The sequence below is a fragment of the Cornus florida genome, unplaced genomic scaffold (assembly GCF_030987335.1).
Source record: "Cornus florida cultivar Cherokee Brave unplaced genomic scaffold, ASM3098733v1 CherokeeBrave_3.0.0_Hap2_Chr07, whole genome shotgun sequence".
Taxonomy (NCBI): Eukaryota; Viridiplantae; Streptophyta; class Magnoliopsida; order Cornales; family Cornaceae; genus Cornus; species Cornus florida.
The window spans coordinates 4,340,724-4,358,922 of NW_026775577.1; the positions used below are offsets into that span (position 1 = coordinate 4,340,724).

General features: G+C 33.1%; 1 protein-coding gene across 3 annotated transcripts; it reads right to left on the reverse strand.

Annotated features, from left to right (window-relative positions):
* Nucleotides 1–617: 617 nt before the first annotated feature.
* LOC132315842 (paired amphipathic helix protein Sin3-like 2) lies at nt 618–14,187 on the reverse strand. 3 transcript variants are annotated; one of them, XM_059814259.1, is made up of 24 exons: nt 13,983–14,187; nt 13,756–13,831; nt 12,959–13,138; nt 12,680–12,863; nt 12,499–12,597; nt 11,920–12,087; nt 11,543–11,837; nt 10,760–10,896; nt 10,168–10,243; nt 10,056–10,085; nt 9,655–9,848; nt 9,376–9,530; nt 8,742–8,869; nt 8,338–8,592; nt 4,903–5,550; nt 4,665–4,753; nt 3,899–4,513; nt 3,640–3,740; nt 3,425–3,563; nt 3,201–3,350; nt 2,930–3,093; nt 2,309–2,420; nt 1,142–1,312; nt 618–1,003 (listed from the first exon to the last, which is right to left on the reverse strand). In XM_059814259.1, the coding sequence occupies exons 2-23, from the start codon at nt 13,827–13,829 to the stop codon at nt 1,157–1,159; spliced, it is 4,149 nt and encodes a 1,382-aa protein (XP_059670242.1). In that variant the 5' UTR covers nt 13,830–13,831; nt 13,983–14,187; the 3' UTR covers nt 618–1,003; nt 1,142–1,156. The 3 variants fall into 3 exon arrangements, with proteins under 3 accessions (XP_059670242.1, XP_059670241.1, XP_059670240.1); XM_059814258.1 differs by having other exon boundaries at nt 9,655–9,851; XM_059814257.1 differs by having other exon boundaries at nt 9,655–9,854.
* Between the last annotated feature and the right edge of the window lie 4,012 nt (nt 14,188–18,199).

Sequence of the window (18,199 nt, forward strand, 5' to 3'; positions counted from 1 at the left end):
AATAGATTTTTTTTTAAATTTATTTCTTTTGACAACGTATGATAAGAATTTATGATCTCAAGTTTACAGTTGTAAAATGAATATGACTCCTCTCCACAATTATTCACTTGCAAATTTGTTCAATTTTAATTTTATATATACAATTACTGGAATCAATTTCAACTGAGTTAAAAATTAAAAATTAAAATTAAACTAATAAAGAGACAAATTTCCAAATTTCACTAGGAATTTATTTTTAAGTCACAGCTATTGCAAACAACTTTAGACTTGTATCAACATGCTCTGATGTGCATCAAAAGATCCCCAATTCTTAGAGCTTTTGCTTTTGGGCATAGCACGATGCATGCAACGGATCGAAATTATTTGAAGAAAGTGACATTTCTAATTAGCATGATTTCGTTTCGAGCTACCGAAATGCTTTTGAGATTAAATTGTTTAAAACCAAAATCTAACTCAGAAAAATGACCTGACATAATTAAAGAATAATAACATGTTCAATGATTTCTGCATCAAAATTCAAACCACCAGCAATAGTTTACGCCTTTCCTACTGAAAATGAACGTAACACGATTAACCCAACGCCGTAAGCTATGAATAAAATTACAAAGGCAACGGCGGGAGCTCGAATGTATGATTTTCATATATTTCTTTCTCCTGTTTCACGACTTACACATACATAATCTACCACAAGTTTCTATCAACGATGACTCTGGTTCCACTAATCGGAACCACCAGATATTGCTACAAGAAATTTAGCAGAGTCCCAACAGAGCAGAAATAAACACAAAACTCTATAGTAATATCACGCTTCATCCTATTTACAGAACAATGGTTAAATGCAGTTGATATGACAACAACATAAGATACTTCGACTTCCCAATATACTACATTCCTGATCGGTTCCCCATCTCCACTGTTATTTGCTTGATCAGAATCAATATGAAAATACAAGAAAGATGCTCCTCAATTAAACCTGTATAGATTTGATCCCCCCCAATAAATTCTGCACGCACACGAAAAGCATGGGTAACGAAATTTAGTTTTTGCAAACATGAGGGGAAAATGTGAATTAATATCAATAGGTCAATTTCATATGACAAAATTGAATGAATTTAATGGATAACGAAAATAAAATACCTACCTCAACTGTCTAGTATCACGAAAGAAGGCATGGTAATTTCTGTGAGGCTGTTAAGAATCTGTGGAACCGTTCTACTCTTGCCTGATTATCGCATGAAGATCTGCTCCCTGACAAACTTCTTCTCCTTTTTGTACGAAAAAAGAAGTCTTCTGTATCTAGAACATAGGAGACCTGACACCCAACCTTTTTTTGGTAAGATTCAAAAGGTTTCGGATCATATTTTAAAAATAAAAAAATAGAATATATATATAGATATATATATAAATCTATTTTTTCATAGATTGGCTGGAAGAGGTCTTGTACAATGAGATAATGTTTAGTACTATTGTATTGATTTTCATTGAAAGTGGAGTGTACATGTAATAGTTAAGAGGTTACATTATCAGAGGGACTGACGAGTACATAACTAGGTGACTAATAATAAGAAATGCTTCATTGACAAAATTGCTTTATTTAAAAATTTCATTTGTCATGCCACCTAACTCTATTCATTTTTCCTTTATTATTATTTTTTTTAAAAAAAAACCTACATGTGCACTCGTTCATCAAACAGGACTTGAAACCTCCCTTTGGGGATGGAATGAGATAACATTCAAACTAACTGTTTCACGCAACCAAAATTTTGAGAGTACTAAAGCAAAGACGAAAACACAAAACAAAACTAGTTGATTTTTGTCTTCATGTTCATTTTAGGAAAATCAATTATAGAAACTACAGGTGTCTTCAACCAATTGATAAAAGGTATAAAGATGGTAAACAGCTCTAGATATGGTTTAGAATCAGATTAAATAAAAAATAAAAATAATAAAAATAAAAAGAGAAAAAGAATAGTGTTGTCCTAACTAGGATCACCTATCACAATAACATAAAATCATTTACTCGATTTATTGTGTAAAATTCCAGGAAGTCAACAATGGTGATCAGATATAACAAAGCTATAACGAAAATGTTGATATGGATCACCAGCAAGGCCAAAAAACATTATATCATAAAATGGCTAATACCATATTTTTATTTTATTGACAGATAGAGATGGGGAATGATAAGTCAAAAAGATAAAATATATGAAAATGGAAAATAAATAAATAAATCATGCAACAAGACTAAAGAGTTAAGATGGCATGTATTTAGTGTCTCGACTACAAGTAATAGTGACAGTTAAAATACCTTAGATGTGCTGCAAGACATCTTACATTCCAAACCATTGACCAGCTGAACGCCTTCCATAGCATTGGATATGGCAGAAAATTGATCGAGGTCTGCATGCTTGCGTTTATTTCTGCATATATTTGTACAGACATATTTAAGTAGAAATAAAAAAAAATGAATATGATCATTCCAAAACTATCTTTGATATCCTGTTTCTCCACAATTTCTGAGGCATTCAATTCCAAGTTTAATAAGAACCTTAGAAACAAATAAGAAATCGCACATCATGTAAAGAAAAAAAAAAAAAAACAACACTTGATGGAATCCATCAAACTAAACATGGATGAAATTACGAAAATTTACATTTATAACAGAACCATTGCAGAACAAAATTTACATTTATAACCGAATTTTCCATGGCAGAACAAAAAGAGCACAATCAAGTAAGACAACCATCTGACGGTGATATTGGCAACAGCGGTATGTTAAAGAGAGCACATGCAGTTATGGGTCCAAGCAAATTTGAATTGCAATCGATCTTGTTTGATGCTTAAGAGCATATACTTCTATACACTATAAAACAGTGTAAACTTGGAACAGGAATATCAGTGTAAACTTGGAACGGGATATCATCAGTACCTCTGCAGCATGATGCCTGACGGCTCCTTTCTGCCAGAAACTACTGGCAGAAAATTATTTTCCAGATAAGCCATAAAATTAGGATCCACAGAAACTGCAACCACCTCGGGCTTTTCATATCCATCATCCATCAGCTGAATGGACAAACGGGATGGGGCAGATGACTGCAGCAAGCATGAAAACAACTTAAATGTTCAGGCATACCCACAAATAATGATACAAGTATAGAATACTTCAAACAATAGAACAAATCGAACAAAAAAGAACTTACACATTCAAATCTATAAATGTTCTCATCATTAAGGACACGCGCATTGTCATAATAAACCACATCAAAAAATTTCTCAGGTCTCCGAGATTTTTCATACTCGTATAATTGAAGCAACTTATTGTCCATCTCATCACTTGCAACAGTTTGAAGCTGCAAGAAAAAAATTCAGAAAAAATTGCAGGAAAACAAGTGACTAAAGAACAGAACATAAGGAAGATTATTACCTGTTTCACCAGCTTATATATCAACTTGTCCAATGTAAATAGCACATAAGACTGGTTACCAAGTATAGCTCGGCACTCATCCTCAAACTTCGCATTGTCAACAGATCCATCAAGCAAACTACATAGTGTATTAAAAAATCTGTAGAACATGCCAAGATTAATTTCTATTAAAGACTCTATATTAATTAAGAGCTAAATATATGATTCAGAACTACCTTGCATATGGATCAGGAGGACTAGTATCCTTTGCAGTTCTCCATTTCATTTCAGCAGACTGCGAGTTCAGTTTTGCTGATCGTAATCTTTCATAGAGTATCTGGAAAAGGCAGAAGAGAGAGGAGAGAAGGGGAGGGGGGGGGGAATCAGTAATACAACAATCAGTAATATAATTAAATGCATATCATCCCCTCCCCAATCAAAAGATAAAAACAGAATAAATAAATAAAGGAAAAAGTGAGAGAACCATATCCTTACTTGATGAAACCTAAAAAGCACAAAGAAATTGTCATTTCCGTAAAAAACCCTAGCATCTTTCTTTTCATTGTCACGTAATGCTGAAGCTACATGTCTTGTGAGAGGCTTCGCACTCTGCAGAGAACGTTTAGACAGCGGCAATGTTATGCCATCTCCTTCGAGAAAGTATTCATCATTCATCCCTTCAGCCTCACCTTCACTTTCAACCTTAACATCAAGCTCATCATGTTCTCCTTCTTCCTCCTCCTCATGCTCTTCCTGAAAGCACTCATCAGCAGCTGACTCACTGCCGGAAACATCTTCACCAGCCTCAGATGCATTTTCGCTGCCTTCGTCATCAGAATCTACACCATTTTCTCCTCCAGCATCCTGACAACAGGCATCTTCCCTATTTCCAGCAGTATGTTGCATGCTTCCGCTACCTTGTGTTGCTTTAGGCATAGGGTTCAAAGCACCATCTCCATAGGCAACAAAGTTATCCTCTTCAATACCGCCATTAGGTGATAACTCACCCTCCTCTTTCTCCATTTTAGAGGGTTCAACAGATCTGATTTCGTCAGTGCCATCCGGCAAACCTCCATTTGCCAATGGAATTGGTCTCGAAACATCAGTACCCTAGAACATATACATACTGACATCTTAATACAGAATAATCAAGACCCAAATCAAAAAGGTAAAAAATCCATAATAATTCAAGACCAATGGATAAATACTTTGGCCTAGGCAAATAGGACCTCCAAGTCATAGCAAAACAACAAATTGTTACCTCTAATGAAGGTAAAACATCAATCTTAGTCTTGGCTTCACAGTTATCCTCAACAGCAGTATTGGTGGGAGCAGGAGTTCCATCATGCCCTTGAAATTCCAAATGATCCAGAATTATGCAGCAATTAAAGAAGTCCAAAAAAGTAGAGAAATTTTACTATAACAAGATCAATATTAATCATAAGCCAAATTACAGACTTTATTTCAATCAAGAACCACGGATCATGTTAGATACCAACCTGATACCGCCTCCATGCTGATTCTTCCATGATTGTTGTCTACTCCAATGGCAAGTGATGCATTAGAACTGGTTACTCGCTCACTGGAGGCCACTGCTGCACTAAATCCAGACACTTTATCAACAATAACTTTGTTCTTTTGCTCTTCCTCTAAACTAAGACCATTTTCCTTGGCCACAGTATCACCATTCACCAAAATAGTCCCGCAAGAATTTACTAGATGCTGTGAATTGCTTTCATCCCCATTGTTGACAGGTTTTGATTGCTTAGAATTCAAGATAGAAGTATCAGTACCCGGACTTCCATCATTTTCTCCTATGTTTGCTGCCGTACTACTTGCAGCACGATCCCTAGCCTTTTCCACATCATCAGCACCCTCCGAAATTTGAGGCCGAGTTGGAACACCCAGCAAGGGCTCCAAGAATGAAGTCCATAGCTTCATAACTTTATTGAATTGTTCTTTACTTGTGAAGACCTCTTCACATGAATAATTAATAAGTTTATACAGGTCATCATGAATGTCAGGATCAGAGTATTCAAATTCAAAATCTGGAGCTATATAATGTCTGCTTCCAGCAACAGCAGCCAGAAGCACATCATCCTCTTTCTGTTTTTTCTCCTTTATTTCTTTGATCTCGGACGCTAAGGCTGTAAATTTAAAGAACATAAGAGATTCAAGATAACAAGGCTATAAATTTAAAGAACAAGAAAATTTCATGATAACAAAAGGCAAAAGTAATATGAATAAAAAATAAAATATGGAAGTAAACTTCTGTAAATCTCAGTCTTCAATAACATTCAATTTAGTTGAACCCCACAAAAAATTATATGAATCACTTCATCATCCTCATATTAGTTGGACATTGATATGTGTGAAGATAAGACACCATCAGTGAAAATTTAGGTAGCATTTAATCCACACAATGGAATCATTAAAAATGATAATATACACTGTTTCCAAATTGAACATTTGTTTATGGAACAAAAAATGATCTATTAATATTCAAAACTAAAACATTCACTCTAATATATATATGCCGACATTTATTTGGTAAAAATAAGCCCTATTTTTCGAGTCATAATAAAGAACTACAAAAAAGTGATGCAACTGCAAAAGTTGTATAAAACGCCATAATATTTATAAATTGAAAGGGTGGTGAAAATCAATAGTTGCTAGGAAATGGAACTAGCAGTGTCAATTCAGTTCGAAAGAGTACAGGGTCGTGGAAGTAACAATGACTGCTATTGTTGGCAAAGATTGCAGCAAAAGGAGCGCAAATGATGGTATGAGAGTGACATTAGAATGGTGGCAGCATGATATTGGTAATCATGGTACTGAAAAAAGCACCAGCACCAGAAATCCATAATGGATGATTGTCACAATGGCAGCAGAAGTGATGGCATTGGAAGTTGCAGGGATTCAGTAAAATCAAAGACAATGGCAGCACAAGAGCTGGTGGTGAACTTGTGTAGACATATCTACGTGGGAATCGACTAGAATTATTAATCGACAAGAAGATGGTAAATTATTAAAATCCCGTTTAATTCATAATTACAAAAGATGGAAAATCCTTGCTTCTGTTTTTGGTACCAAAAGCTAACTTTTGGAAATTATTGATATTACATTAAATTTTAGAATCTCCTCTAATGCATTCCAATAATGCATCCAGGACTTATCAAACCAAACACAGAGTATGCCTTGTCAATCATGATTCATCCTAATAATATCAAAAAGACACTGCACACCTACAATGCCATGTCAAATGAGTATGAGAGATGCATGATGATTGTAAGAACCCGATGTGCCAAAAAGACTGTCAGTTCTTAGAAAGGAAACCAAATCATGAATTCACACATCCTCCAACTGGATCACAATATATCAGTAAATCACGATTGTGTCAACCTTAAAGGAGCCTAAAAAAGGGAAATATTTCCTACTGTAAGTGGATACCAGATGTTTTCTAGTGAGAATGGGCAAGAATTCCTGATCCCCCAAAAACCCAACCCCATCCCATATCTGTGATGGGTTTATACTGAGCCCCATTCCTGATCCCCAAAAAAACCCTTCCAATCACATATCCGATACAGATAGAAAATTGTGAGAAGATGGAGGGGTTTACTCAAATTCGAAGCAACAAAAGAGACGATGATGATGATGAGATGGTAAAAAGAAAGAAGACATTTAATAGATTTTGATCAGATCTATATGCATAAAAGAATTATTAAATTCTGTAAGATTTAGCGAAGGCAAGGAGCAATGCAAGCTTAAGCAATTACGATCCCACAAGCAGCAACAATGGCAGGCTTTAAAGGTGATGGTCGTAGAGTTGATGATGCCGCTAGAAAGGGGAGAGGCCAAGGAAGATAGTAGCTGCAATGACAAAAGATGGAATAAACCCTAGCCTTATAAGGAAAGGTATCAATGGTCTACCATGTAAAATAAGAGGTCATTTTAGTAATGTGATATAATGAGGGAGGGGTGAAATTTACCTAAACCAAATCCTGGACCAGACTCAACTAGGATTTTTTACTGTCCCCCAAACAAACCCCCCAAAGTCACATGATCCTCCCATAAGGAGTACCGCTCTCACGCTTGAAGCTTGAATTGGCACTTCGATAGTGATTGCCACCTCGATTCAGGAATTCATTTTTGTCAATTCGTGAATTCAATCTTGTGAATATGCGGAATATTGAGAGTTTCTTATTCCTCAAATGGTAGGCAACCACGTGTGACATTTATTGCAGACAGCGACGAACCAGATTGCACCAAATATTTGATAGAGGTGCGCAAATATAAATTGAACCCCCAACATTAAGAGAGGACCAAGAAATCCTAGTCACCCATCTCCTATTTGATTCTTTGTTTCTTTGATTTACTAAAGATGTGTCATAGAGAATTTGAAAAGCTATCAGAACAGATCTTTTAATGATACTCCAATCTAAAAAGTGTATATATCTATATATATATATATATATATATAATTTGTAAAAAGATTCGATAGACACTTGTTACCTTACTTAAGAAGCTTACTCTTTTTTAAACCATTCAAGTTAAAAGAAACTTACTCCTTTAGAAACCATTCAAATTATAAAAATAAAAAATTAAAACAGTATCCCCAAAAGAAATTAAAAAGAATGTAGAAATTTCTTGGCTTATATTCATTTGGAAAAAATAAAAATACAATATACATCTTTATTTTTTTTCCTAGTTGGTACCCACACACACTTGTCTCTTCTAAGACTTGAACCGCTAACCTCCCTTTGGGAAGTAAGAGGCTAATACCGCTAGGCCACTGGCACATTGGTCATTTATACATCTTTAACGATATCATATATAATATATCTCACCAATTGTAAAGCTAACAACAAACAATCAAAACACTAAAATTATGTAACATATTTAACTATCATCTTTGACATCAAGATCCAACTTACATTTTGTGCTCAAGTTCTTTGAATCTTGCTGCTTGAAATAGAAACTTCGGTGATCAAGAGACTTGTAATGGTTCTTAGCATAAATTTCAGCCCAAACCTTGTTAAAATCTGACCGACACTTGGTCCACTCCTCTTGTTTCTGCTTTAGGCGAGTTAGTATAACAGGCAACGCTAGAGATGGGTTTTTACGTAATGTCTCCATCACATCTAGACCATGATCACCATAAAGACGTTCCATGCACCTTAAATTCAGAGCTACAAGAAATGAGACGAAGGACAGAGTTATCAAAAATTATAATAATAGAAAAGAAAAAGAAACTGGAAAAAATAAGTAAGTTTAAGTATTTGAAAGGCACAGACAATTAGTGGGGCATAAATACATGCGAGATTCTGCAACAGCAAACCTGTAAAGTGCTCTTCAATACGGATTGGACTCTCCAGATTGATTGAATTATCATTAATGCCATTCAGCAGTTCCTCTGCTCGCTTAGCAGTAGAGCTCACAGACTCCAACAACATGTCTAGCTCAAATCTGCAATCATTTATAAAAAATACATATATTAAAAAAATAAAAATAAAGCAACTACATTATTACTTAACTAAGCAAAGCACACAGGAAAAATCACAATAAAGTTCCATAACAACTCAACAAACCAAAGCCCCAATTCATTCTACTATTTTACTAAGTTTCATCTTTCACAAACCATATTTCAAGCAGTGGATAATACAATAAATGGGATATGGAAAAACAAGATCGATCAAAAACAGTAATAATATTTCAAGGGCAATGAAATAGCAGACATGGCTATTTTTCCCTCTTAAATTTTTCAATTTCCAACTTTTCACAATGCTTGAGCAGAAAAAGAGAGGGAAGAAGGAAGAAAGGGAACACATTTACTAAATTGAAACAAGAAAACACAAGGGAGAGTGTTGGACTGTGATGGGAAAATTGGTGTGCGTGTCTTTTTTTTGTGTGTGTGTGTGTTGGGGGGGGGAGACAATGTGTGTTCTGAGTATATACATGTGGCAGACTTTTACCTATCATCCTCGCATCTAAATAGGCTTTCTTCATATTGATTCCTGCGCATGTGCTTAAAAGAGTAATCTTCGCTACCCGAAGTAACAGATACCCAATAATCATTCAAAACTTGTGCACCAAGCTCCGATCTCTGGCTTGCTGATGGTATCGGATACTGCTAGGTGACAACATCAAGAATTAGCAATGAGAACAGGAATTATTAAAAAAATCAAGTGCAAGCTCTTTTTTTTGTGTGTGTGTGTTTTGGGTGGGGGGGAAAGAGAGGGAGAGGGAGATACATCCTCTGGCAGAAGCCGATAGCTGGGAGTGCAGCGTTGACAGTTAGAGAGATCAAGCTCTTGAATGGATTTTCCCATATACTTTTCCTTGTATCTATCTTTTTCTTTAGCTCCATCCATTTCACGCTTCTGCTCCTTATCTTTGTCATCTACTTTCACTGATTTGGATACAAGCCCTTCATTCCACAAAGGTTCTGCTACTAACATAACAACTTCATCAGATTTCACAAAGCACAAAGTAAAACTCAAATTGATACAGCAGCTTAAACAATGAATTAAATAAGAAAAATTAATTCTCTATGCACAGATATAGAACAGATAATGCATTTATAACTAGTTTGGCAGAATTAGTGTAAGTTGTTGTTCCAGTATGAGGAAAAAGAAAAAGTAATATTGCATACTCGTATTCATAACACCAGCAAGGAATCCGTCTGCAAAAAAAAGCCATAATTAGAAACAACCTTCAAGAAATTCAGATAACAACGTAACCAAAAATAAATCTCAACCAGTTACCAATATTCTCACAACGCTCCAGAAATTCATTGAACCCGTCCATAAGATCAGGATATTTTCCAAGTAAATCAGCAACCTGACATGAGTGAAGTTTCTGATTAAACTAAGCTCAACTAATGACCAAAAAAAATACAAAATAAAAAACTTACAACCAATTTGAAATACTAGTAAAAAGTAAGAGGGTGAATCTATTATCAGATCTTGGATCTGAAGACCAAACAAATTGATTGCCCACAGATAATACATTGTAAATTCTTCAACATAATTGATTGGTACCCAATATAGAGGTCAGAAACTTTTCAGCGTTAACCAATTTGGGTTCTGTTCAATCAACACTAACTCAGCCTCAAGTCTGGACATCTTCAAAGTTCAGACAGAATTGAACTTTTCATGCCAATCACATGGATGGACCAACCTAGGGCTTCTATTGTCCAGCATAGAAGTCCAGGACCAAACACAATGGCGCAGTGTAACACCCAGAAAACCATAAGTACTCAAAATCATGTAAGGGTTGAAACCCCAAATTATCATTATGGTGAGACAAATGAACTTGCTGCCAGCATATATATAGAATGGATGTTATGACACATACCAAACTTTGCAATTCCTTTCTTGTAATTATTTCGGTGCTATAAATATGAAGACACTTCAAGAATGCCTGGTAATCATCAGAACTGTGCAATCTCTCCTTCACTTTCTCACAGAAAATGAACTCTTGGTTGTATATGCCTGGCACATTGAGCAATCCAACTCTTAAATAAGTAAACAAATTAGAGAGCAAAAGCACTATGCAAAATAAGGCAGCAATCTAAGTAAACATATAAGAGGCAAACCTAAAAAATTTAAAACATCAAAACAACAACATAAAATAAAATATCAACATAGACTCTTATATCAAACAAATAGCAAGCATAATCCCTTTCATAAACATGGGGTGATCAAAGTTTAGGAGGTGGTGAGAGCAGACAGTTTCCCGACTTCTTTGGTACCCTAGTTATATTATCAGCAAAGTGTAACAAAGAAGTGCAAAGTTTCTTCTGAACATGGATATATGATCAAATGAGTCTCAGAAACAGTTGACTGACATTTTCAATCAACACTATCATTTTCCACTATCACCCATATATCTCAGAAATGCAACAAATAGTAATTAGTAACTACTAATCAATACCACAACATAACGAAAACATACTTCACAGAGACCATATACACATGCAACCTAAGAACCAACTTTTGGAAGAACAACAAGGGATAATTAGTCCCAAGGGGCTAGAACATAAAAAATGTTGATAACCCAAAAAATGATGACATATCATAAATCCTTACACGTGCAAGTGACCTTATCATAAATTACCAAGTGACACTATTGACTCACTTTTCAATGTATCTTTATCATCGTAAGAGGCCAAAATAGAATTTCCTCCAAAGTCATCAACCTTCCGAGCAGATTTCCTTCTATCAGGAAGGCGTTGCATGGAAAAGTCCCTATTGCTATCATGCTCAGCGTCTCTATAATCCTGATCACGGTTTCTCCTATCCCTGTTCTCTTTGTCAGCACGCTTCCTTTGCTCCTTGTGCAATTTCGTCATTGTTTTATCATCATCCAAATCAGGGCGCTCAACGCTTAAATCACGATCTGCATTGGGAGCAATTATCCTGTCCCGCCGACGCTGGAAGATTCATCATTTGTTATTAAAGAATTAGGAGAGAATATGTGCATGAACATGGAATTTAAAAAATAATCATAATTGCCTTGTCCACATGTGTCTGCCTTGCTGTTGGCACAGCAGAGCTGCGCTCATCATAACGATGAAAAGAATGTCGGCCAAATGGAACGTGTTGTGCTGTAGCTGAGGCATCAGGCAAAAATTTCGTGAACTCCTCAAGCAAATCTGAATGGTCTTCAAAAAGTGCGGCAACCTGCAAAGAGACATCATCATCAATGCATTCATTAATCCAGTATGAACAAGGTCGGCGACATGAATTCTCTTTTTTCTTTCTTTTCTATTATAAGCTATTTCTCCTACTAAGTTTAATTTATTAAATCATTTTTTATTATATCATAACATGTTAATTTTGGTCGACCTCTTTGTCTTTCACTTTTGTACAAAACAATCTTCCTGTTTTCACCAGTGCGTATATCGGTCTAGGCAAAATATGTTCATACCACCTAACTCTACTTTTGCCTTATTTCTCACTAGTAGTTGACACTCTTTATTTCTCTCTCTCTAATTGCATGAAAAATTTGTAGAAGAGGATCCAAGACAAAACAAAAGATAGTCTAACTATAAAGCAGCCAATATCATTAAACTAAAAAGTGAAAACTTTTACCTCTTGGTAGACCTCAGTAATTCCCTTGTGCTCCTTTCTGTACATATTCAAGATGTCTAGAAATGATTTATACACGTGATCATCATTTTGGAAACGTCTCTGTAAGAAGAATGTTCATCTATCAGATCCCAAGTAAACTAAAATCAGCAGCTCAACATGAAAAATGCATCAGCAATTTCACCTTTATCTTGTTTACAAATTTTATAGCTTCCTCAAATTCAACAGTTCTCTTTGGCGGAGCTTCATCCTCATCGGTGAGAGTGATTTCGTAACCTTTTGGCAAGAAGGTATTAAACCCAAAGATTAGGTTATTATGCCCTTTGAATAAATCTTTCACCCTTGCTATGACACCGGTAGTATCAATTCTGCAAAAAACAAGCTCATGGAATAAATAAGGGAAATATTCCATGCAATGCCCCATTCACCACGTGCTAAACCTACAAGGGGTATAGCTATTTACCTTTGAGCCTTAAAATCTTTCATGACATCAAGAAACATGTCGTATTTGTCCCTTTGATCTTGAAACATGTCCTTAACTTCCTTGAGATAAGTTAAGGCATCATTGGTTGTTAGTTTCTGTGGACCTCCTCCTCCTCCTCCCCCTCCAGCTCCCATGATCTGGGGTGGCGGTTGCCCATAGCTTCATCACCAAATATGCAACAAATTTAACAAAAAAAAAAAAACCAATAATCAAAGGCCATAACCAATTGGTGTCTTCATTATTTCTTCCTATCCATGTGTTCTTGAGAAAAATTGCATCATTCATCTCATTTTCTCCTAAAGCTCAGTTTGGTATTGAGAAATTAACGACCTTCAAACAGTGCCAAGCGGCTTCATTGAGGCATCTGTTTGTTTTTCTTCCTTTTATTCTTTTTTGTGCATAAAGTTCAAAATTATTTTCAATGATTTCCAACTGTTAATCGGCGACCAAAGTAAATAAACCTAGGAGTGAAACTAACAAATTACTACACGAAATTCTCCAACTAGAAAACACATAACTTAAATCCAGTGACTCAACAAACAATTCTAGCACAAACTTAAGAAATTCCATTGTAAAACATCAACAAACATGGCATAAAACTGCAAGAATGCATGATAATTAACTAAAAAACTAGATCAACTGTACAGCAAATACATCTACAAACAAACCAAAAACACGAATTCCCCAATAATCCACTCCCACGCATACATAATCAAACAAACCCAAAGCAAAAAAACCTCTTAAATCAAAGAATTCTAGAGAGAGAAACAGCTTACGATTCCCCACGAGAAGAATTGAATGGCCGCTTAACTTGTGAGTTAGCATAACCATCGTCTCGTATTCGTTTCATATCTGCAACACAACATGAACAATTTTCCCTCTGTCATAAACGAAACCCAAAAGTAAAAATGAAAGAACAGGAATATATATATATATATACATATACATGTGCATATATACGTGTGCATATATACGTGTATAGGAAGTGAGAATAAATGTTTACCTCCTCCCAGAGATTTTCTCGAGAAAGGGGAAGAAAGTAGTGAGCAGATCTAAGGGCCGAGAAAATAAAAACCAGTTCAATTGTTTCGATCAAAGTTTTGAGAGACCGAATCGTCTTCTTCTTTGCCTTTTCTCTTCTTTTCCTCTCTAACGTTGTGAAATAACAAGTTCGAGGAACAAATAGGTATACAAAGTTACACAATGGAATAGATTGACACTGTATATTTTACGACTCACAATTTGAATAATAGACAAATGAAAATGAAAATTGTTTAGGGTCAATTTTAATTTTTCTTTTCTTTTCTTTTTTTTTTTTTTTTCCTCCTCTCTATCTCGCTTTTTTACTATGCTTCTTGGCTTGGGTTTCCTTAATCTATTTGGATTTATGTTTTATGAAAAATAGAGTAATAAAAATGGAAATTGTTTAGGGTCGGTCACATTTAACCTCCGTTTTTTTTTCTTTTTTTCTTTTTTTTTCTTTTTTTCTCTCTCTCTATCTCTACTTTTTTTACTATGCTTCTTGGCTTGGGTTTCCTTAACCTATTTGGATTCATCTTTTATTCTAAATTCCGGTCTCACACAAGTATGGATGAAGCGTAAGCTTATATTGACAAATTCAATTAATTTAACTCGACTTGGCTCGACTCATACTTACATTTTGATAATCTTAAATTAAAAGTTATTTATCATTGTCAATTACTTAGATTCTTCTGTATTTTTATTGATATCAATCAAAATTAAGTAGAATATAATGAAAATGATGGTTAATTGAATGAGGAAAATATTTTTTTCCCATGAATTGTAAAGGCGGATTTGCAAAAATAAAAATTGTTGAAGAAACGAATTCGTTTTAAGAAATGCAAAGATGAGAATTAATGTAGGTACTATACCATCATCATTCTAGGGGAATGATTATTTTCGAATGAGAGCTTTAATGAAAAATAACCATCCATCAAATAAAAAGCTAACATCATTTTAGGAGAATAATTTTATTAGAGAAATGTGAAGAGAGCTTTAATGGAAATAACCATCCATCAAATAAAAAGGTTTTTCTTTCTTTCTTTCTTTTTTTATTTTTTTTTTTTTTGGACAATGGTGGTGTAGGTAGCGACAGATCTAGGAATTCATATGAAGGGGGCAAATTTATACAGAGGGGTTTTTTCATAATTTCAGTGTGTGAAATTTCAAAATTTTAGAAGCATAAATTTAAAAAGGTATAAATTTAGAGGTATAAAATATAATAATAAAAATTTTCTGCCCCCACCAAGCCCTTCACATATCCTTGCTTGGGTGTAGGGAAAATTTTATGAGGGTAGCTTCACAGGGATTCAAACTCCTTAAACTTAATATGTGAGGTGAGAATTTTTGTCATTAGGCTATATTCTTAAATTTTTAAAAAAATAAAAATAAAAAAATATAAAGGTTTTTAAAACAATAATAGTCCTTTAGGCAAATAAAATGATTTTTAAGAGATGTAAATGTGGATTTTTAACAAAAATAATGGTCCATCATATTCAAAGATGTTTTTTTTATTTATTTATAAAGAAACATGATGGCAAAGATTTAATGGAAATAATGGTCCATAAAATAAAATAAAATAAAATATTAAGAAACCTGAAGGCGAGATTTAACGAAAATAACGGTCCATCCGATAAGAAAAACAAGGTTTATATTTTATTGATAGGAAGAAAGGAAGATGATGGATGGAAGATAGGAAAGAATGAATAATCTTTCTTCCTTCGGAGAGAGAAAAGATAATGAAGTAAATGATAATTGGATAGATGAGTCATTTTTCATCTTTTACATGTTATTTTTTATCCCTTCAAATATGAACTAAAGATAAAAGAGAAAATAAATAAGTTTAGTATAAAAGTTTTAAGTTACAATACTATAATTCATAAATTACAATATAATTTTTTATATTTTTTTTTATCAAAATTATAAATTACCTCTCATGCATTTGAGATTTAAGGAAATAAAGAACATCCGATTAGGAATTTTTTTTTTTTTTTAAAGAAAGATGAAGGCATAATGTAAATGATAATAACAATCCATTGGATGAAGAAATGGCAATAACATTTATTAAATATGATGATATCATCATTAGGTATTTTTTACTCACATAAATATAATCGAATGTGTTTGAAATTTTTTATCATTACTATTAATCCAACAATGAACAAAACAATTATTTCTATTAAGCTAATAACCGTCCATAGGATGAGTAAATAATTATTTTAAGGAAACGCGAAGATGGAAATTAAGGTTCATTGATTGTGAAAAATATATATATTTTTTCTATAAAATGTAAACATGAATTTAACAAAAATAATGTGTTAGATAGGTCGTATGCGTATTATTTGAAGAGTCATTCTTCATCTTTTACATGCTATTTTTTATCCTTTCAAATATGAACTAAAGATAAAAGAGAAAATAAATAAGTTTAGTATAAAAGTTTTAAGTTACAATACTATAATTCATAAATTACAATATAAATTTTTTTTTTTTTTATCAAAATTATAAATTACCTCTCATGCATTTGAGATTTAAGGAAATAAAGAACATCCGATTAGTAATTTTTTTTTTTTTTTAAAGAAAGATGAAGGCATAATGTAAATGGTAATAACAATCCATTGGATGAAGAAATGGTAATAACATTTATTAAATATGATGATATCATCATTAGGTATTTTTTACTCACATAAATATAATCGAATGTGTTTGAAATTTTTTATCATTACTATTAATCCAACAATGAACAAAACAATTATTTCTATTAAGCTAATGACCGTCCATAGGATGAGTAAATAATTATTTTAAGGAAACGCGAAGATGGAAATTAAGGTTCATTGATTGTGAAAAATATATATATTTTTTCTATAAAATGTAAACATGAATTTAACAAAAATAATGTGTTAGATAGGTCGTATGCATATTATTTGAAGAGTCATTCTTCATCTTTTACATGCTATTTTTTATCCTTTCAAATATGAACTAAAGATAAAAGAGAAAATAAATAAGTTTAGTATAAAAGTTTTAAGTTACAATACTATAATTCATAAATTACAATATAATTTTTTTTTTTTTTTTTATCAAAATTATAAATTACCTCTCATGCATTTGAGATTTAAGGAAATAAAGAACATCCGATTAGGAATTTTTTTATTTTTTAAAGAAAGATGAAGGCATAATGTAAATGGTAATAACAATCCATTGGATGAAGAAATGGTAATAACATTTATTAAATATGATGATATCATCATTAGGTATTTTTTACTCACATAAATATAATCGAATGTGTTTGAAATTTTTTATCATTACTATTAATCCAACAATGAACAAAACAATTATTTCTATTAAGCTAATAACCGTCCATAGGATGAGTAAATAAATATTTTAAGGAAACGCGAAGATGGAAATTAAGGTTCATTGATTGTGAAAAATATATATATTTTTTCTATAAAATGTAAACATGAATTTAACAAAAATAATGTGTTAGATAGGTCCTATGCATATTATTTGAAGAGAGGTTATTGGCACTTATATGGGTGAATACCTGCCATCTAAAATAAAATACTTTGTACTGCGTATTTAAAACCTTTCATTATTAAAGTTCCTGTAAATTTGGATGAAATTCAATTCCACCTAACTTGACTTAAAGTCATGTATTTACTCAATTCAATTTAACCTAACAAATTAAATGACCATCTAAAAATTACGATCAATTACTCGTTTTCTTTTTATGTGTTTTTAAAATGTCAAACCTCCATGTTGTACCCTGTGAAATAGGTGTATGCAATTATTAAAAAACAAAAAGAATGTGGTCTCTTCATCAAATCCACAACTCTTGTTTTAATTTCATGACCATTTTCTTGGATTTGCTTACTTTCTTTAATTATTCATTTTCAATATCAATTTTAATTGCTTAGCTATCTATCTTTTTTAATTAACTCCAATTTGATAATTTTAGTCACTCTATAACTAATCGTGTCTATGAAATTACACAGATTCACCATTCATGTCATGCACAGTAAAATAGATAAAGAAGATGGTAAATCATTCTCACAAATAAAAATTAAATTTAAAACTAAGAAACATATCTTCACCAAATCCAAAACCCTTTTTAAAGTTTTACCACCATTAGTTTCTCACGTCTAATAAAAATAAAAGAGTTTAAAAAATTAAATAAAAATTTTAACAAGCACTTGCTCAGCTTTA